This window comes from Volvox carteri (assembly GCF_000143455.1).
Source record: "Volvox carteri f. nagariensis unplaced genomic scaffold VOLCAscaffold_49, whole genome shotgun sequence".
NCBI lineage: Eukaryota > Viridiplantae > Chlorophyta > Chlorophyceae > Chlamydomonadales > Volvocaceae > Volvox > Volvox carteri.
The window spans coordinates 831,378-851,720 of NW_003307592.1; the positions used below are offsets into that span (position 1 = coordinate 831,378).

Sequence of the window (20,343 nt, forward strand, 5' to 3'; positions counted from 1 at the left end):
AGGAGGTAGAGATACGGGCGTTGTATCCGTGGGGAGCATGGCGCTGGAGGGCACTGGCAGGGGCGGTCTGGGAGATGGCGGCGGCGGCGGCGTGGGCGGCGGTGGCGACAGCGTCCCATTGCAGGGCTGCGAGGGCAGGCCGCAACGAAGACGCATGCAGCTTATCCGGACATTTATGCATGTATGCATGTATGCATGTATGCATGTATGCATGTATGCATGTATGCATGTATGCATGTATGCATGTATGCATGTATGCACACACGCACATGCCCCAGGGTGGGCTGTCAGCGGAGTTCAGGCTCCCAGGAGCGAGAGGTCGCAGCAACAACAAAGCGACAAGCGAGTCAGGGTGAGTCAGGCTGGTAGGCCCGGGGCCCGCGGCCCGGTCAGGCGGAGTGCTGCCAGGATGATGTGGATGGGGGATGTGTGCACTGTGCAGCTTCTGAAGGATGTGGAGGACGGCGAGGAGAAAAGAGAGCGGTGGCGCTGTCGGCATGGTATCGGCCTAACAACTTGCTGTGTTGCCTGTGTGGGAGTGTGTTGCCTGTGGCTGTGGGGCTGTGTGGTGGCTAGCTATTGCACCCACCATCACAAGTACTTTGATCCGCCACTTGGAGTCCGTCAGCAAGTCGCCTGTGACGGCTCGAGCCTGAGCCTCCACAATAAAGGTGCTGTACGTGTCGTACGGTAGCCCAGCATTTACAAGCAGCTACGAGCAACAGACAGTCAGCAGCCGCGACGCAACACGCGAAAACATGGAAATCAAAAGGCCGAGTAGTCATAGGAAACAGGAGGTAAATGTTTGTTACAGGGTAAAACGCCATGACAACATGGCATGTGGCGCGCCGCAGCGCAGGAGGTTACTGAGTCCTAGAGTCCGCTACGTGTGTTGCGCCATGCGTGCTCATAATCCTCAGGATTTAGCTGGCCCTGGCCTTGGTCTATAACTTATAGTTATAGACAACGAAGGGTGAAGACCCCAAGGAGAGAGGGAAGGGGAGAGAGGGAGGCGGAAGAAGGAGAGAGAGGTGCTACCGTACCTTTAGCGGGTCGAAGACGTACAAGGTGTCCGAAGTTGAAACCTCCTGCCGCCACTCCATGCTCTGAGGTCCAGTCAGCTGCACCAGCCAAATGAGCGAGGTGAACCTCCCGGGGCGTTTGGGATTGTTGAGCTGTTCGGCTCGTGCACGCGGCACCGAGCCGTCCAGCTTTACGGCGGCAGCGCAGCGCAGAGTTATGGGGTCCAGCGGGGACACGTTATTGAAAGCGAAAGTGGCCGGCTCCCTCGTGGTGGCGCTGACGGGGCAGGCGTTGACTTGGACCCAGGTCTGCGGGCAGCGGTTTAGTTGGGGCGGCCAGGGTTCGTGAGGGCTGGGTTGGCGACGGCAGGTGGAAGGTCTGTTGGTGGGTCGCGCTGCGGGTGCTTAACTTAGGGTTTTACTTAGCCCCTCTTGTTTGACTTGGCCTGTCTTGTTCTACCTAGTCCGTCAGCCCTGGGTCTAGAGTTGTCTTCGGCACAACGGCAACAGAGCAGCACATACCGAAGCAGCACATACCGAAGCGCACCCATGCCAGCATAACATCGCACCGTGTTTAGCATGGGCATATCATGGCCATAGCACACGCGTCTAACACACACGCACACATGGCGCGGGCTCAGCACAAGCACAGCAGCGCTGTAGCTGTCGCACCTGGCCGGGCGCGAAGCTGCCCACGCCGCCACCCCATCCTCCGAGCTCCTCTGGCCAGCGAGGTTGTGTGCCCACATGGAGACGGACCTGGCCACCACGCGTTCGAGGGAGGGTCACCAGGGATGCGGCCCCCACAGGAGGGTGAGATCAGTCCAACAAAAAGGGGGAGGCGTAGGAAGGATAGCCGCGTACCGCCCTGACCGGACTCAACCTGCTGCTCTTGTTTTCCTTGTATGCTCCTTGTCCATGATCACGCACAATGCCACGCAATTTGGACTGGCCAGCATATGTAGCACATGGAGGGGCTTTCTGTCGGGTTTCAAGTGGATGGATCTGACTGTGTGAAGAATGTGATGGGAGCATGTGACCTGAGCTGGCCAAGTTGGCGAACCTTATCTGCAGTATCTGGCTGAGGAGGGTCTCAAATAGCTGGTCGGCGCGCGGCTACGAATAGTCTGGATGGTTTGGTTAGCTCGACACAGCTTTCCTTTTTGCGCGATAGGATGACAGTTCCTCTTGTGCGTTTTTACGGTACCTATCTGATCCGGAGTGTTTCGGCCGCTACACTGGCGCGGGGGCCCCCCTCTCATCCTTGGGGCTTGCATGGGGCTCCAGGTTACACCTTTTGGAGGGTAACTCAACAATTGGCGGTATAACACACACACACATACACACACACATACACACACACACACACACACACACACACACACACACACACACACACACACACACACACACACACACACACACGCGCGCGCGCGCGCGGAAATAAGAACGCAACTAGTCCATGTTTGTCGAGGACTAAACCCCCAGCCCTCTTCAATAACTCACCATGTATCGCTGTACAGCCGTACCCTGCCGCAGCTCGTTGGCCGCACTAAATCTAACGACGGAGCTAGACAGGTCGTTCCCCAGGATGTAGCTTGTCGCAGCGAATGCGATCGGAGACGACAGCTCTGGATCCAGGACGTCGTACAGACCCCACGTGAAGCTGGCCGCCGGCACGTTAAGACCCTTCAGCAATGCCGTGACGTTGATGCCGCGGGGTTCGATTGCGAGGAAACCCTGGCAGGGTACGATTGCCGTACCGCCCCATGTGACGACTGCCGTACCACCATTTGGCGGCGTGGCCATCGTGGGCACTGTGACAGTTGGCCGAGCAGGCGTGGCTTCTACCGTGTTGTTGCCGCCGATGCCGCTCACAACGCAGTTGGGTTGGTTGGCGGCTCCGCAACCTGACGGTATGGTAACCGTCTTGTACTGCACGTCCCAAAAGCCGTTCCAGAACGCGGTGAGCTTCACTGTGTACGCAAAGCCCTCGATAAAATCTCCAATGGGCACCTGGATGGGGGCCAGACAGCGGAGCACAGTCGAGTGGCTGGGATTAACATTGCATGGTTGCTTTGCCACCCAATAAAGCTGCATTGACTTACTTTGAAACGCATTTATTTTAATTATAATAAATAAATTAATTAACATATAATTAAATTAATTTATGCCAGGCCAAGCTTTGTGCCAAGGCCCAGACGTAGCTGTTTAGCCCTTATGCTTACCCGCAAGGAAGGCCCCGTCTTGCTGATGGCCGGCATGCAAGGTACGGCAGCAGTCAAGGTCCAGGTAAACACCGGCTGGGCTGCGAGTTGTGTGACGGGCGCGGGGGTTGCCGTTGTGGTGGTGGGGGGTGGGGGGTGGGGGGGTGGGGGGGTGGGTGGCACTTGCAAAACAAGTTAACAAAACTCGGACCAGAACTCATTGACGGTGGTAAGTGGTTTATGAGGCAAGTGCGTTCAAATGGCAACAAAAGTCAACGAGGGACATGTGTTGATGGGGTGTTACACTGTGGGCGGCTCGTCCCGAGAAAGGACGAGCACCGGGGGCCCTATATGTGTATGTATGTAGGGGCATGAGTGTGTGTGCGTGTATGCATGTGTATCTGTGTGTGTACTGTGTAAGTGAGTATTTATTTATGTATGTATGGAAATGAGAATTTGTGTTCGTATATGTGCGTATATATGTGTATGTGTGTGGTGCTGCGATCCGTGCACATGCACACACACACACACACACACACACACACACACACACACACACACACACACACACACACACACACACACACACGCATGCCGTTGGTGAACGTACCTCCCGTCACGGCTGACTTAGCCGTTAGGTTCACAAACTGTGAGGGAGGAAGTGCGGAGAGGCGTGAGAGGAGAAAAATAGAACGGGCGGGGACGGGGGGAACCGGGGGTTAGATTGGTGGGTGACAGGGCATGGTAGCCATAGCTGCAGCGGAGGATAGTGAGGTGAGCGGATCTCTAAAATAAGCAGAAATGTGTTTAGGAAACATGATATCGTTTCACATTAATTTACATTGGCAATAAACCAGAATTATAAGAAGAAGAAAATAAAACTGCAAGCATCTACATAGAAAATGTGTAAAAAGGGGCAGGGGATGGACTTGCAAGCGTGAGTGAATGAATCAATACCGCCATCTGAGGACAGCAGTCGAAGAAGGCGCTGGAGAGGAAAGGGAGACGCTGCTTGGGCTCATTCTCCCTTGTAGGGTTTTTCACGCAAATAGCTGCACAGGAAGGGGGTTGAGATTTTGCGCACCTTATTCGTGCTGCAGTCGTTCTCGCTGGGAACCGCGACGTCGAAGGAATCGATTAACTTGGGAACGAGCCTCAGACTGGCTCCTCCAAAGTAAACCCAAGAATCCACCATCTGTTGTTGTACAATGTTGTAAAACGTCGTATAGTGCCGTACATTGGGAGGACACATCAACGAGGAAAGGGGGATAGTCAGAAGTTTAATATTATTTCTGCTCTCTGCTCCTCATTCTGCAAACCCCCGTAGCGCCATGCTCCGGTTCCGGTTTCGATTTCTTGTCCTCCGAGCCTCTATATCATACGTACGAACCGCCCCTCGCCCTCTTTTATTCCCCCCATTGTACCCTGCCACCTGACTAATCTTAAAAGGATTCCCGAATTGGAAGTTATAGAGGCTACGATAAAAAAAGGTGAATATGTTTAAAGCAGGTCATCACCGAAGGATAAATTTATTTTGAAGGGAGGCTTCTTAGCAAACGGAAGGAGTTGATGTATGCCCAAAAGCGCGAGCTAAAATGATTACTTTACACTAATTAAATAAATATTTTTTCATTAATACAAAAATCATAGCGAAGTAGAACCGATGGTAGGTAGACGTATACCAGGTATACATATAAACAAGTAACATATGTTGCGTGCTGCGCGAGTGCTTGTGCGCGTGTGTGCGTGTGTACGTGTATGTGTATATGCGTGTGTATATTTTTATGATCTGAGCAGCGACGAGGGAAATGCCGATGGTGGTACACGAATAATTTTACTGGAGCAAGCTCCGTAGTCCAGCAACGTGTTCAAGTTTTCCAATGAAACTGCAAACTTAGCTTGAATGTTTCAAGTGGGTGTGTGTCTACCTGCTCTATTATTGTCTTAGCAGGCCTGGCACTGGTCAACGGCAGTTACACAAGTTGCAAGTTACAAGTTCCGCACAAGTGCGGGGGTGTCCGTAAAAGCCATTGGGGGGGCCCACGGACGGTAAATCGTTTTTAGTGTGGTTACGTGGTGGACCATCATCGTCCCCCCTCGTCCGCTTGAGCACGAAGCGCCTTAGAGCAACGTGCCGGGTCTCCCAGACTTCCGAGAGGAACCTGGCTAGTGCCAGGGGTGGGGCCTTGGTCATAATCGTGCGCATGTTGCTATAGATGTGTCTGTGTATGTTAATGTGTCCGTTTCTGTGTATGTATATGTGCTCCACTGCTGCTCCACCTTCCCCTCTCAACTCACCTGGTCACCCATATCCGCAATGGCCAGCTTGATGTGGTACGACTGGTTCGCAACCACGTTGTACGGCTTAGTCAACAGCCGCCGTGTGAAGCCGTCAGCCTGCGAGGATGCGCAGATGCGAGCGCCGGAAGACTGCTATGAGAAAAACGTCGCCTATTACGTGCAAAATAAGGCTGAGTACGAGCGGGAATGTGCGCATGACGCAGCGGTGGGTCTACGGAGGCGAAAAGGAGGGAGAAGCCCGCAGCCTCGATCGCTGTGCCAGAAAACCGCAAGACAGCAGCCAGCATCGTGCGTGCGTGTGTGTGTGTGTGTGTGTGTGTGTGCGTGTGTGTGTGTGTGTGCGTGTGTGTGTGTGTGTGTGCGTGTGCGTGTGTGTGTGCGTGCGTGTGTGTGTGTGTATGTGTGTGTGCGTGTGTGTGCGTGTGTGTGTGCGTGCGTGTGTGTGCGTGTGTGTGTGTGTGTATGTGTGTGTGCGTGTGTGTGTGCGTGTGTGTGTATGTGTGTGTATGTGTGTGTGCGTGCGTGCGTGTGTGTGCGTGTGTATGCGTGTGTGTGTGTGTGCGTGTGTGCGTGTGTGTGTGTGTGCGTGTGCGTGTGCGTGTGTGTGTGCGTGTGTGTGCGTGTGTGTGCGTGTGTGCGTGTGTGTGTGCGTGTGTGTATGTGTGTGTATGTGTGCGTGTGTGTGTGTGTATGTGTGCGTGTGTGTGTGTGTGTGTGCGTGTGTGTGTGTGTGTGTGCGTGTGTGTGTGCGTGTGCGTGTGTGCGTGTGTGTGCGTGTGCGTGTGCGTGTGCGTGTGCGTGTGTGTGTGTGTGTGTGCGTGCGTGCGTGCGTAGAGCATTGTCTACGTCGCAAGCTCGCAATGCAAATTGAATTGCGACGAAGTGGCGTGTGGTTGTTGACTGTGTACGTCGTACAACGGTTCCACGACGAAAAGAAAACTGCAAGCACCCCGCCACACGGGCCGCACCACCACGCCGATATCACCCCCAGTCTACAGCCCTCGTCCGCCCCGCACCTCCCTCCAGGGCCCCGGGGGCATCTACGGATGGTATCGCGCCATCTCCTTCACCCCAGCCCTCGGATAGTTGCCGAACGGCACTGTACCTCCAGAGCTTGGCTGCCAGGCGTGTCTCCCACCGGGTTGCTGATCCACGTGAAGTTGTTGGCGGCCGCGTTGACGGTGTTGACCAGGATCTGTCAACGTGTTTAAAACAAGCGGTGAACAACAGCAACGCCAGCAAGAACAACGACGACTACAACAGCAAGGTAAAACAGGAGCGTATGTGAGATGATGTGTCACATACCCTTCAATACTCCTTAGGACCTGGAAGGAGCTAGAAGCAACGGAGCAACTCATATGAATGAGTGACGCACAAGGGGCCGGAAGGGGAAGCCACATGTCATGTTTTCCACATGTTTTCCTTGAGATGTCCCGCTCTTTATGTACAAATCGTACGACATTGCACGGTAAATGTACGTGATGCTATAGAAGTGCGACACGATACGAGGCACTTACCGGGACGTTGGCGTCCGGCACCAATGCCACGTTTGTGGTTCCGGAGCTGGCGTTGTCGCTGGCGCGGTTTGCAGGCGAAACAAACACGCCCAATACGTCAGCGAAGGATGAACCGACCCAGTCGTTGTACTCGTCGCTTGCGAAGATGTACGTCATGGTGAAAGCGCCGCTGGCGTTAAAGGTGACATCGAATTCAAGTACGACAGTGTCGTACAAGAGCTGACCTGGCGCTATGGCATCTAGGTCGGCGTCGCCGTCGAGGCCGCCGTCGATGACGGTAGAGGTGGAGGTGCGGGAGTTGAAGTTACAGTTGACTGTTTGAACGCTTCCAGTGCTGAGCACGAGCGAACCTGTCACGCGCACGTGTGCATGTATATATGTATTAATTATGCACGTATGTATGTATATATGTGCCGGAAACACAACGGTGCGCAGCATCAAAGTTGCACATCATTAATTATAAGCCTACTAATCATAAACTACGAAAATACGGGTATGATGCAGGCGGCGTTTACTTGTGCTGCGTGTGTGTATGGCCATGCGTGTGTAGGTTTGTGTTTTTCGCAAGTACGACAGGTCACTGCGGGACTATGAATGTACAGCAGCAGGGTTAAGTTCGCCGCTAGGGTGGGATGCATGTACTAGGGCGGCACGAGGTGGGAGAACATCTCTCAAAGGCACCATCCCTTTGAGCTATGTCTACCGAACATCTGTGCCGTCCCGTTCCCCAAAGCGACTCACCCGCCCCAGCAGCTAACACACACAACCTGCACGAAAGCCACCACCTCTCCGAGCCCTCACTTATCACCACGCCCCTACACGCCCCGGCAACACCCACAATGCCCTAACCACCACAACCCGCACAGAAAGCCCACATCAACCCCCAAAACAACCACAGCCGCAACAACAACAACAACAACGGGACCGCTGTCCGCCCCGCGCATTGTACCCCGCCGTACTCTGCCGTACCCTGAGGGAAGAACGACTGAATGGCGTGCCCAGGCGTCCACGTGGCGTTGTTCGGAATGAGGGCCCACTGTTGCTGAGGCGGCACGACGCTGCTAACGACGCTATCAACGGTGGTTTTGCAAGTGCCCGTGCTGAAAACCGCGTTGCTGGTGACCACACCGGGACCCGCGAGGAACTGCACACATACATACATGCATACGCAGGGGACGGGCAGAGGGGCTATAATCGGGTAAAGTGTGCACAGCGAATGTGTGTGTTGGGGATGTCCGTGGGAAACTGCACACAGGGGGGACAGGGTGGGTGCTTGTTAGGGAGATTTAGGGCTGCTGTTGTGTTTTGAGTGATTCTGTATTTCTAATGCTACTCCTGTACCGTAAAGCTTGCTCTAGAGAGATCGAAAGATCCCGGGGAGTGAACAAAAAGGTGTTGGTGATCGCGCAAGCAGCAGCGGCGGCGATGTGTATAGACGAATAGGAGGATGGCGAGAAGATGCATGCGGAGGAGAAGGATCAGTGACAAGCAGGAGCAGGAATGAAGCTGGAGGAGAAAATGAGGAGAAGCAGGGTCAGGGGCACGAGCAGGGGCAGGGGCAGGATGCCGCAGTCATGTGACAGATGCGCTGCTTGCAGGGGGATGGAACGGAGCCCAGAGGGGCGATACTGGGTTCCGGAAGTTGCACGTGTGCGCGCGCGCTTGTGTGTGTGCGCGTGTGCGTGTGTGTGTGTGTGTGTGTGTGTGTGTGTGTGTGTGTGTGTGTGTGTGTGTGTGTGTGTGTGTGTGTGTGTGTGCATCTATTGCTGGTGCTGTTTATTGCCTGATTTAAGCAGTCCATTGCCTCCCTATCTGTAACATCGCTGCGTCCGCATTTCAGGGCGGCCCCCCATCACTGTATCGCCTGAGATGCAAGTGCAATACAGTCCAGTGGGCAGTGGGCAGTGGGCAGTGGACAAGCTTTACACGCCGTAGTCAAGTTCCGCCCGCCTTTCTGCCTGTCAGCCAACCGTCCAGCTAGACCAGCTAGCTAGCTGGCCAGCATTCCCAGCCAGCTAGCTAGCCGACAAGCAAGCAGGCACGTGTTACGTTCCTTCTTGCAAGGAAATCCTTCCTCCATAGCGGCGTGTTTTTGAAGTCCTCCCGACCCCCCTTCACCCCCATCCCCGACAAACACACTAGGAGCACAAATCCGCCTCAAACGGCCCATTATGCAACAGCGTGGCCAGCAATGCGGCATCAGGGCCATTATAAACCTAGGCCTCGTTTCCTTGTGTGTACATGTGTGTGTGTGTGTGCGCGCGTGTGTGTTTACGCGTCCTTGTGTGTACATGTGCGTGCGTGCGTGTGTTGGCTGTGACTGTGTCCGCACGCTGCACACCCCGCTAGCTCCAAGTGCGCGTGTCGTGGTCCCTCCACATGCGCTTTCCATATCGGTTTCGCCCCGGTGTCTTGCAGCGCCGCGGCCGTAGCAGCTGTAGCCAGTGCCGGCGTCCGACAAAAGCAAAAAGAGCCTAGGCACGGCCTACCGGCGGGACACATGCTCCCAAGATGCGTAGTTAAGTTGTTACTAACTGCTTTCGTCTTGCTTTTGATTTCGCTCCAATACCTACCCGTGCTGCTGCGTCCGCAGCGGGACAGACAGTGTACGACCCACAGGTTTTCGCCTGCTGCAGCCGTCGCCGATGGCCATCCAGGCGTCCTCGTGCTGCTACTGCCGCCGTCTCCCCTTCAGCCGCTACCGCAGCGGCGACATCATCGCCGCCGCTGTTTGACTTCCGTACTGCAGCTGCACCACTGACGGTGCCATCCAAGGAAGCAGCTGATGATCCTGATGCGATATGGGCAGCAGAAGCTAGGAGGATCAGGAGGAGGCATATGGACGGCAGGAGTGCTGCGGAGAATCGTTCGGCAACTGAAAAGGTTGCTGCTGTGCCAGTTGACAAGGCCGGCGCAGCTGCAGCTACGCTGCGGCGCCGCCTCATCGCTCCGAGCGCTTTGCCCTCGCTGATGGAAGGTGCCGGTCTAACTGAATAGGATTTCCACAAGTTGGTTGCCTGGAAGCGGTTGGGGAACGGTGGGAAGTTGGCCGCGGGCCGGTCTCGGTGTACGGTCGATTGTGGAAAGGTGATGAAAATGCCATTGTTTAAACGAAAATATAAAGGTCAAGCTTTAAGATGATGATACCTGCCTTCATGGACTACTTACCTAGCGCTATTGCAGTGCTCGCTTGCCCTTGTTTGGAAAGGCTGACGAGACCTAATCTAGGAAAGATGCGATGGTTGTAATAGTTACTACAACAATAAAAGTTGTTATGTAAGCACGGTGAAAATTCACACACTGCGCCCCTAACCTGTTCAGCTACCGAGTGCAAAACTATGGTAAGCAAAAATCACAGTTGAGAATCACTATTTGAATTTATCAATTATGTAAAATGAGCTCCTGATGATGCTTTCCGATGTGATGTGATGTAGCACGTCTAGCTAAGGTGTTATATCGCTTGCTTGAAGATTTTGATTTGTAGTTTATCTTAGCCACCACAGCACAACTAATCAGCAACTAATTGTGTTTCATGGCATTGAAATCAAACTGCTATGGCGTAGGCGGTTAAGAGGCAGCATATGGTACCGGGAAGGCGGGCGTGTGGCTTACAGCCTTCCAACCTCGTGGCAATGGCACCATAACATAGACATAAACGCGTCCATACATACCATTGAGCGTTACATTGCAGTCTCTAAAATGTTAGATGCCAAAGCTATTGGCCCGCCCACCATTCGCCATTAAGGACGCCGCTTCCCAGCAGCGAACGCCATCCCCAAAGCCCACCGAGCTGCAGAACCAAGAGAATCTTGTGGCCCTTTAATTTTTCAGCGCAATCAATTTCCCAAGCGGAGACTAACCGGCTTCGAAACGCAGGCTGTGCGCCACTGTTGTATCTCGGAAGCACAACTGCTAAAAGGATGCAGCACGATGGCTACACCGCGAGCTGCAACAGACTCACGCCATGAAAAGAGCTATTATTCCTTGCCGAGCTCCCACTTACCAGCCGGCTGGCGCACAGGAGGGGATGGGTCAGTCGGTCCTCTCTCAGCGCAACCACAGCGCGCCGATTTCAACATAGCTTGCACTAAGGAGTTCATCACAGCAGCACACGCGCGCAACGCGGTATTCGGAGGGTGATCTCTGCTAGCCGGGAGCCCCTCGGGGCCCCCTAACCCGGCACGACCTCTTCTCCCGTGATCCCTGATGCAGTCAGTCTGTTTGGCCTCCAGTCCACTTATTTAGCGGGGTTCCTGAAGTGGTTTTCCGCTTCCCGTTGGACCTTTGTTGCCTGCAGCCTTTGCTAATGACCCGTTGCGGGTGCACATGTCCTTGCTGCAGCTCTTACTTGCCGGTCCTTATCCCCGTGGTTTCCCCCGCACAGCACAACACCACGAGGATCCTAAGCTGGCGCAAGCTCAGCAGGTGTCAATGGCCTACTTGACACGACGTGACGTGGGTTGGAAAAATGTTGTTGCATGGCATGGCGTGGGGGGTGGGGGTGGTGTTGGACGCATCACTCGGTTTCCTTTTTTTCCTAGGACGCGATGCGGCACGGACGTCGACATGATCACATATCAACGATCATATGGTTGCGGCAACTCCCCTCGGCACGGCGACTGCGGCTGCGGTTGCTGGAGTGGTAGGATCGCCCTGGAGGACGCACAGACAAATTGAGGAAGGGAAGCTGAGAAGGCACCACAGGGGGGTGGGGGCCGGGAAATGGAGCCCATATTGAATGGGGCCAAGAATATCCGCACCGCGTGATTTTGATGAACTAAAGTTTCCCTTTGGGAGAAGAACGATTAAGAAAAGGACGGGATAGCGATCGACGGGGCAGGCACGGGAGCATTGCTGTTAAACACAACGGCCTGAATGTGATGACGCTTTGCGGGGACCAGCAGTCCATGGGGCTTTGGTGGTAACGGCGCAAGGTAAACGCACGATAGCTAGGCGAATAGGTAACCACGCGGACGGGGTATCATGAGAACGAAATCGCACAAAGAAGTCTGATGTTAAAATATACCGCGCACTGTGTCAGCTTTGACTTACATCCATACTCTTCCTCCTCTTAGGTAGTGCTAGCTCCGAAGAGCACCACAAATAATTCTACCCGCGGTACATATTTACTCTGTATTTCTGCTTCTGAGTTCTATCCGCGCCGACTGACGTAGACTTTGACCTAGACCGACCTATAAGCAGACGTGGAGACGGACAAACAGACTGGCGAGCTCCATGTTTGGCAGGTTTTAAATCTTTTCTAAGACGCGCCCCGCTGCAAGAGCTGTAGCGGGTATGTAGCAGCCATATGCAAAGCCGCACTCATCGCGGATTTAAGGAAAAAGATTATGCCATTTTTTAAGAAGAGTTAAGTTAGTATATATGTGTGGAGCGGCCGCATGTATGCTAAGGAACATATGGAAAGGGACAGCGTGGAAAGTGCAACGAAAGAGCCGCGGTGCTGGCCCAGAAAGCAACCGCCGGAGGAGCGAAAGCAACTACCGTTTCCCCAGCGGATCAGCAGCCTGCTACAATCTGTAGTAGTGTAGTAGTAGCACGAACACAACCACACAACAAAGGACAGAACCTGGAGTTGCGGAAATTTACGTGGTGGCTGGGGAACCGAAAGGCGCAGCTGCTTGAAGCATGCTTATGGCGAACAATGGCGAGGCGGCGGCGAAGAGGCAGCGACGTGAAACGCTCCCCTCCGCCATCCAGATGGCAGAAAAGTCAGGCTGATTAACCAATCATCAACTTAGCCAGCAAAGAAGCGCAAAATAACTAAAGATCCAAATCGGAACATATCATTCCTGCGCGCGCACACACACATGTGGGGACTATAGCGGTGACGGTCCTTGGCCGTTGTTGTTGCTGCTGCTGCGGCGGCTCCTGCTGTCACCTGCGACAGACGCCGGCCGCCTGCTCTTATCGCTGCTCTCCTTCCTTTCAATAGTTTCACCTCCCTCCTTCGCTGCCCACGCAAAATGGCTTGCCAGGATATGCTCCACGCTCTGCATTGCCACCGACCTGCAGCCCATCCCCCCTTCAGGTCCACGTCGACGAGCTTCTCGTTCGCAAACCCACACATCCCCAATGGGTGCGATAACCAGGCGCTTGGGCTGGCACCGAACTCCGTATCCCCATCCCCAACCCCCAATCCACCACTACACACGCGCCGGGCATCCCCTAACATGTACATGTCCAGCAAATCCTCTGCAACAAAAACTGCACGGGGCTGCCAGTGCGAATCATCTATGCCCCCCCTAACAAACCCCCCGACCACCCGCCCCCAACTACCACGTTCCGCAAAAAAAAACAGAACTAAACTATGCCCATATGCGCCCGACCTCACTACGCCTACAGCCTACAGCGCTGCCCGCCGCAGCTGCCACACAGCCCGCCTTGCCCCCCAACCCCAAACCTTCACGAAACCTTTCCGGCCTCAGCAAGGCCTCCGATAACGCAACGTGCACAAGCTTGGATGAGCCGAGCTATCCATCAGCATCAGTAAGCTGACCAGCGATGAGCTCGGCTGAGCTGACCTCGACTGACCCGAGCTGTTCAGCTCCTCAGTGCTTGCGCATGTTAATCCCCGCGCGCATCACCTCGTCCACCAGCAGCAGCTGCCCCGCCAGTACGGGCGCCGACTGCAGGATCTGGCGCTTCACCAGGTAGTTGTCGTACACACCGGCGGTTGAAGGATCCATGGGCTCCCCGGTGCTCACATCGAACCCGACCACGTTGCCTCGCTCGTGCTCCTCCTGGGAGGGAATGGAGGGGGCAGGGGAGAGGGGCAGTGGAGAGGGGCAGTGGAGGGGCCAGGGGCGAGGGATGGATGTGTGGGTGAATGGAGGTATTGAGAGGAGGATTGAGCAGAGCTAGCCTAGGGAGGGAGGCCTCATCATGCCACGCCACCATGCCGAATCATCGCGCCAAGCATCTCAGAGCCCATCACCTCTTGGGGCCACATCTCACCAAGTTATCCAGGAGGAAACGGAGGAAGAGCGAACATCCATGATAACAAAATTGAGACACACACTGACACATAAAGACAAACACGGAAAAAAATAACGAATCCCACACATGCACCCCCATTTGCTCTAACGCCACATCCTCCTCGCGCCTAAGTTTATTACCTTGTTGTACCCCCACATCGACACACAGCGGCAGCCAGTACCCAATACCCGCACCAGCACCTCTGTGGGGGCCGTCCTCTCCCCCACAGACACACCTGCAATTTAATGATGGCCTCCTGGGCGTCATGTCCGCTGTTCTCCGCAAGTGCCTTGGCGAGCCCGCACAGCGCCTCTGCAAAGGCGTCCAGACCCAGCTTGGCGCGACCCGCCACAGTCTTGCGGACCACAGTGCGCAGGTGGTGAGCGGCGGCCACCTCGAAGGCACCCGCACCTGCGAGGGTATTACCGAGTATGTGACGACGAATGCGCGAGTGGGTGAAGGGGTCCGTTACTGAACTGCGCCGCGAGCGTGAAAGTTGGCGAGGACGGGCGGTAACCGGGAGTGAGTTCGGTGTTAGCTCAGTGGGAGCTGCCGTGCTGAGAGTTGGAAGGGAGGGTACCCTGCTGGTCCTGTACGACATGGCGACGTAGCAAAATAAGGCCAGCATCAAACACACCAAACACGCGAAGAGTGGTGAGGACGAAAAGTCGCTGGCGAAATGTTACCTGTCACACGTCTGTCTGTCTGTCGGTTTTCGACGCGAAAGGCCAATACCACAAGGACCCGACGACAGCCCGGAGCCGACCTCACACCATCACATGCCCCACCTGACACACACACACTCACTCACCGGGAATGACGGCCCCGTCGTCGATTCCGTTCTTCACGGCCCGCAGCCCGTCCCGTACCGCGTCCTTGATCTGTGGGCGCGTGGGGAGGGCGGCGGGCGAGGGGTAAGTTGGAGAGGATGAAAACTCGCTCAGGAGCCCGCCAGGATGAACGGTACGATTCGAGCAGTCGAGAGGGTCAGCCATGTGCACTGGAACAACAAAACGAGAACCAGCGTGCGCGTGTGTAGGGAGCACTAGTCCTGTACGCACCTACCTACCTATCCATCTACCTACCTACATACCCATTGACACTACCTGTAATCAAACGTTACGTTACGTTCCTCAATTCCGCCTGCACATTCCCCATGCATGCATGTAAACATATATACATACATACCTGCGCAATGACGTGGTCCGAGGGGCCCTTGATCAGGATGGTGCACGAGTGCGGGTTCTTGACGCCCTCCACGAACGTGTACTTCTCCTCGCCGAGCACGTGCTCGTATACCTCGTCCGCATGACCCAGGCACTCGGAGCACAGCTCCTCAACCTGGGGCGGAGGGAAACCACCATTGGCGGGGCGCCATGAAAGGGGGGTGGTGGAAGTGGAGGAGGGAAAACAAAACAGTTCATGCAATGGCCGGAAAAACCCTAAGTTGCCCTTTAGACAGCGCCAAGCACAAGGCCACAGGCCGGACTTGCAAGTCAGACGCGGCACGCACGGCCACGCACCCACCTCTCCGGCAGTCACGTAGGTCCTCATCGATCCCCACCCCTACTCATCCCCCTTTCGCCTCCCTTACCGAGTTGATTGAGAAGCCCCCGCACGCCAGTTGGATTCGCTCCATGTTGCGCTTCTTGGCCCGGCGCAGCGCAATGACTCCCTCCTTGGCCAACATGTCCAGAGAGATGGGGTCAATGCCCTTCTGGTTGATCACCACGAAGCCCTCGTCGCCCGTGCAAACCTAAACGGGGCGGGCGGGGGGTTATACGATTGCAGTAAAGCCAAGTATGTAACCAGACGGGGTGGTGGATGGGGTGAGCGCGATGTTCTCCATGTAAGACGTGGACCAGGGAAGGCAAACGGGATGGGGGGGGGCGGAATCATGTGTGCAAAAGGAGCGAAGGGTCAGTTCGTTCAGAAACACGGAGTTCAGAAACATGGAAGGTCAAGCGCATATTGCCGGGGCTGCGGTAAGCAGTAGTAAGGTGGTAGGAAAGGAAATTGAGAAACATAGAAACAAACTCCCTACCTATCAAGTGCTATCCCATCACCCCACCATCACCTCACAGAAAAAACAGGACGAGCGCGCTTTCCCCCATCACAACAAGATGGTGGCGAGCTTCCTCCAACCTTTTCTCCCTCCCTACTTCCCTCCCCAACACTCATAAACACACCAGCTTATTGACCGTCCACGAGCATCAGCCCCTCACCCACAACCCCCCCACACCGAAGTAGACGTCGATAGCTCCTGTTCCTCTGCACTTCACCTAGAATTTCCCCCCGCCCTCCCTCCCATTCCTCCCATTTCCCGCCCATTCCCGCCCCCACCTGCTTCTTCAGCTCCAGGATTTTCCGGACGCGCTCGTCCGTGTAGGCGCGCTCCGCGGCAACCAGCTTCTCACGCTATAGTTCCGGAGATCACACACACACACACATACACATACACACATACAGACGCAGATTTCAGTTGAAGTTGAAGTTGCTACATGGCATTTAGAAAATTTAGTAAATGGGTTGGGAATAACCATTTCCTTGGGGTCGTCGTCAGGTGCTGGGGGGAGTAAGGAGAAAGCTACACAGGGAAGAAGAAGTGGAAGAGAGCCACCACAGAGGAGTTGACTGGGCAGCGGGCAAGGCAGCCAGCCAGACAAGCAGGAGGAGAGTCTGAGCAACTGCCATCTAACACCACTGGCATCCACACACACGCATATCTTTACAGGTTGAGCACAACCTTTCATGGCCACATCGCATGGGGGCCCTAAAATTGCAAGCAATACACATACATACATACAATAATCTCCCGCCCGTACCTGCTCAGCGGAACTGTAGAAAAAGCCCGAGTTGACCTCCGACTTCTCGTACTCGAGACTGTCGTACGACAACCCAAGACAAGGGCAGAAGGGATGAGTTTAGTTGGGAGCCACAAAGGCAAACACAAACACGCATCCTCGGAAGGCCGAAGGGTGACTCAAAATAGGACAGTCCCAAGGAAAGGTAGTACACTCTCTGTACTGCGCTTTGTACTGCATTTTCTTCGCCTGATAGATGTTGCCCTCAACATGCGCTTAGGCATATCACATGCTCTTTCCCCCCTCCCATAATTCGCCCTCCCTGCACAAAAAAGCCCTCCTCTCCTAATGCCCCTCTCACCCGCTCCGAAACCCTCCTCCATCCCTCTCCCTTTTCCTCCCTCCCTTTTCCCGTGAAAACCAAGCCACTCCAGACAGCGCTGACGGCTGATCCAGGTCGAACCCCAAGGGCCTCGACAACTATTTCGGTGGCCACACGTAACCTAGAACCCCCTTTTCAATCTCCCCTCCAAGACTTCTTTCACTCAAGAGACCTAGGCCCCCACATCCCCATCTTCCCCCTTGGCAGCTTTTCTCTTACTCCCCACTAACCCCCCTTTCCTAACCCAGTGGCCCCACCACCAACCTCTCCCTCTCTTCACTCTCTCTGCGCATGGTTTGCATATTAATGTTAATCTGAGCCGCGGACAGGAGCTGACTCCCTTTCGATGTCTTTGGGTCTATGTCAGTGTGTCGTGCTTGCCATACCTGATGTTGCACGACAGAATGAAGCACTTTTCCAGCCGTTTGGGCATGTCGGGGTGGCGAGATCCGTGGTCTAGGACCAGCCCACGAACCAGCCGAGTGTCACTGTCCAGCTTGTGCCGCATGTGCATCACCTCAACCTGGGGCGTGGGACGGCTTGGCACCGTTACGAGGTGAAACGCGACTAACGCGACTTAAATTAAAAAAATGCTTTGGTGATGATGATGGTGGTGGTGATATTGCTGTCCGCGACTCAACCCTTCTTCCCCAAAACCGCCTCAGATGTCCGCACTCAATTCTTTACTTTACCACATCATCGCATGACTCCAACCCATCGTTCCTCCTCAAGAATTTTCCAGTAATATTCCAGTAATGCCAAGAAGCATCAGGCCCCCGCGCGCACCATGAACAGGTCGATGGGTTGTCCTGGCCGCCGAACCGTCAGCACCGCGTCTGTCACTATGTCTGTCAGCTTGTCCGCCAGCGGCTCCGCCAGCTTGGTGCGCAGGGAGGTGCGAGCCAGGCACAGAAGCGTCTCACGATCCACAGAGGAGCCAGCAGCCGCAGCTGCTGCGTCAGCTGTGGTTTTGGAGGAGCTGGTTTCCTCTGTCGGCACAGAGGCGGTGGTGGTTGAGGGCAGTGGCTGCTTAAAGGTATCCAAGAACTCCAGGGTAGCCTTACGCGCTGTCTCAAAGCCCTGTTCAGACAGGCGACGCACACCAAAAGCACACACACACACAGTCTCAATGCCTTGTGAAAGGAATGCACCTGTCGAGAAAAAACAACCGCCACTTTTATAGTGGATAGACCGTGTGCCGTTACCAACATTACATGCGCTATGCCACGTTTACAGAAGATCTCTTTTCGTGTCCATAACAACCTCACTAGGGGTCCTCACTAGCAGGACCTCCGTATGCCCTCCAAGAGTACGACGTTGAGTAATGCCGTTAGCTAGGCCTGTCTGGACTTTTCACTGCGACTAGCGTGGACAGAGACCAAGACGTCGGTTCCCCCTTCCCAAAATGTGCAGGTTGCTGTCCGCTGCTGTCCAAAGGGCCCCCTCTATTAAAGACAGGGTCTCTGTCGGCCTCCTTCCTCACCAACTACCCGTTCCCTTCCCGCCAACCAGCCGTCCTCAAAAACCCAAACCCAATACCCAACCCCTCTTCCCGGGAGGGCCCTCCGGGATCACAATCTCGCGGAAGCGCCGTCCATAACTTCTGTTACTTATATCCTTCAGCTTCCTTCCCTTCCCGTCACCATGTGGCCCGCCGCCCAGCTCGCCACCCACCTCCACAAGCACTCGCGGGTGCGTCCCCTCAGACAGGTACCTTTCCGCTTGCTTCATGAGCTCGCCAATGAGCAGCACGATGGAGGTGGTGCCGTCGCCCGTGATGTCATCCTGGGCCACCGCGGCGCGCGCGATCATGACCGCGGTAGGGTTCTGGATTTGCATCTGGGTGGGAGTGGCGAGGACGGTGACGGGTTCGGAAAAGCGTCGAAGAGTGGAGCAGGAGGGGGAAGACAAACCACAGACAATTGATGCTGATACCAGAGATAGACGGATACTCCAGCAGTTGGAAAAGAGATGGAGATATTACACGTAGTATGGAGGAGACCATGGAAACGGCGGGTGCCCGGGAAGCCGTAAAAAATAGCAGTGGGCAAGGGTGCAGTGGGGACGCCTGGAGCAGCAAGGGCCGTTGCCCCGAGGTTAATATGGGGACCGGGGTAGGCGCGGGAAGGAGGAGAGACAGGACGATAGGTTAGCATCATTCTATATTGGGAATGGCATGGTCGCGCGGGACCGGCAGGGTCGAAGGGAGTGCATACGGGTGCTGCGGTCTATGGAAAGGGGGTCACGGCATTCCGGAAGGAGACCAATAGGGCTGGCCATGGCCAAAGGCGAACGTGAGCGAGGAGCACGACCGCTACACTACGGAGGTCCTGCATGCGCGACTCGGGCAGCACAGCGTGGGAACTGCTATTTGGGCGCGCACCTCTCGGAGCAACACGTTGCCGTCCTTCGTCAGCTTAATGTCACCTGCTCCGCTAACAAGCATTTTTATGGTGCCCTTTGGTCCGTAATTGCTCCGCATGACGTCCATGAGGCCTTTTGCCGCATTAATATTCATGAAGAGCGCGGCGGCCCGGTTCATGACCTCCGCATTCGCGTTTAATGTCTTTACTGATGACATTTTCAGTTACGAACTCAAGGCCTGCTGCGGTGTCTTATGACGTCTTCCACCCGCTGCCCACGATCTTGGAATTCGTTCGAAGAGTTCAGTGGACTAAACTTACTAATGTGATCGGGGCAACCGCAACAGTTCGTCGTGCAAGAATTACATTGATCCTTAGCACAGGGTGGAGTGTCCGGAAGGCGCCAAAGAATGTTGCCGTGATGCCGTATATTATACCAACCCTATAACTTTGCCCATCAGCATTCTTCGCGCCTGTTGCTATCGTAAGTTTTGTGCAGGAGAGCTTTGGGATAACGCGGATATCCCTGCCGCTAACAGCTGGGACTTTCTTAGATGCTGGCCTCATCCCGGAGTACCACTTACTGGGGAAAGAATTTCAATAGAGAAAACTCTGACCACGTAAACAGCGTTCAGCGGCCCCGGCAGGCGTTGCCGCATGCGTCCTTTACACCCGGTAAGACGACGAACGCCGCTACCTGGAGGCAACGCCGTCCCCAAGAACACAACCTGGCGGTAATTGAATGATGAAC

General features: G+C 55.0%; 2 protein-coding genes across 2 annotated transcripts in view; both read right to left on the reverse strand.

The window, feature by feature from the left end:
* The window catches only part of VOLCADRAFT_96128 (uncharacterized protein), a gene marked incomplete at both ends in the record, with an annotated part of 16,553 nt that extends 5,765 nt beyond the window's left edge, over positions 1 to 10,788 (reverse strand). Inside the window, 13 exons of the mRNA XM_002955206.1 lie at positions 590 to 712; positions 1,044 to 1,331; positions 1,695 to 1,781; positions 2,529 to 3,038; positions 3,251 to 3,330; positions 3,840 to 3,876; positions 4,314 to 4,424; positions 5,528 to 5,626; positions 6,669 to 6,725; positions 7,048 to 7,397; positions 8,017 to 8,191; positions 9,621 to 9,838; positions 10,779 to 10,788. Coding sequence (XP_002955252.1) covers positions 590 to 712; positions 1,044 to 1,331; positions 1,695 to 1,781; positions 2,529 to 3,038; positions 3,251 to 3,330; positions 3,840 to 3,876; positions 4,314 to 4,424; positions 5,528 to 5,626; positions 6,669 to 6,725; positions 7,048 to 7,397; positions 8,017 to 8,191; positions 9,621 to 9,838; positions 10,779 to 10,788 — 2,145 coding nt within the window. The remainder of the gene's footprint in view (positions 1 to 589; positions 713 to 1,043; positions 1,332 to 1,694; positions 1,782 to 2,528; positions 3,039 to 3,250; positions 3,331 to 3,839; positions 3,877 to 4,313; positions 4,425 to 5,527; positions 5,627 to 6,668; positions 6,726 to 7,047; positions 7,398 to 8,016; positions 8,192 to 9,620; positions 9,839 to 10,778) is intronic.
* Positions 10,789 to 13,616: 2,828 nt separating this feature from the next.
* Positions 13,617 to 19,810, reverse strand: cct6 (chaperonin complex component; the record flags this gene model as incomplete). The annotated part of the gene is made up of 11 exons (XM_002955207.1): positions 13,617 to 13,808; positions 14,279 to 14,454; positions 14,855 to 14,924; positions 15,232 to 15,384; positions 15,638 to 15,799; positions 16,387 to 16,461; positions 16,869 to 16,926; positions 17,616 to 17,752; positions 18,016 to 18,309; positions 18,904 to 19,068; positions 19,613 to 19,810. 11 exons carry the CDS (start codon positions 19,808 to 19,810, stop codon positions 13,617 to 13,619), a joined length of 1,680 nt encoding a protein of 559 aa, XP_002955253.1.
* Positions 19,811 to 20,343: the final 533 nt, after the last annotated feature.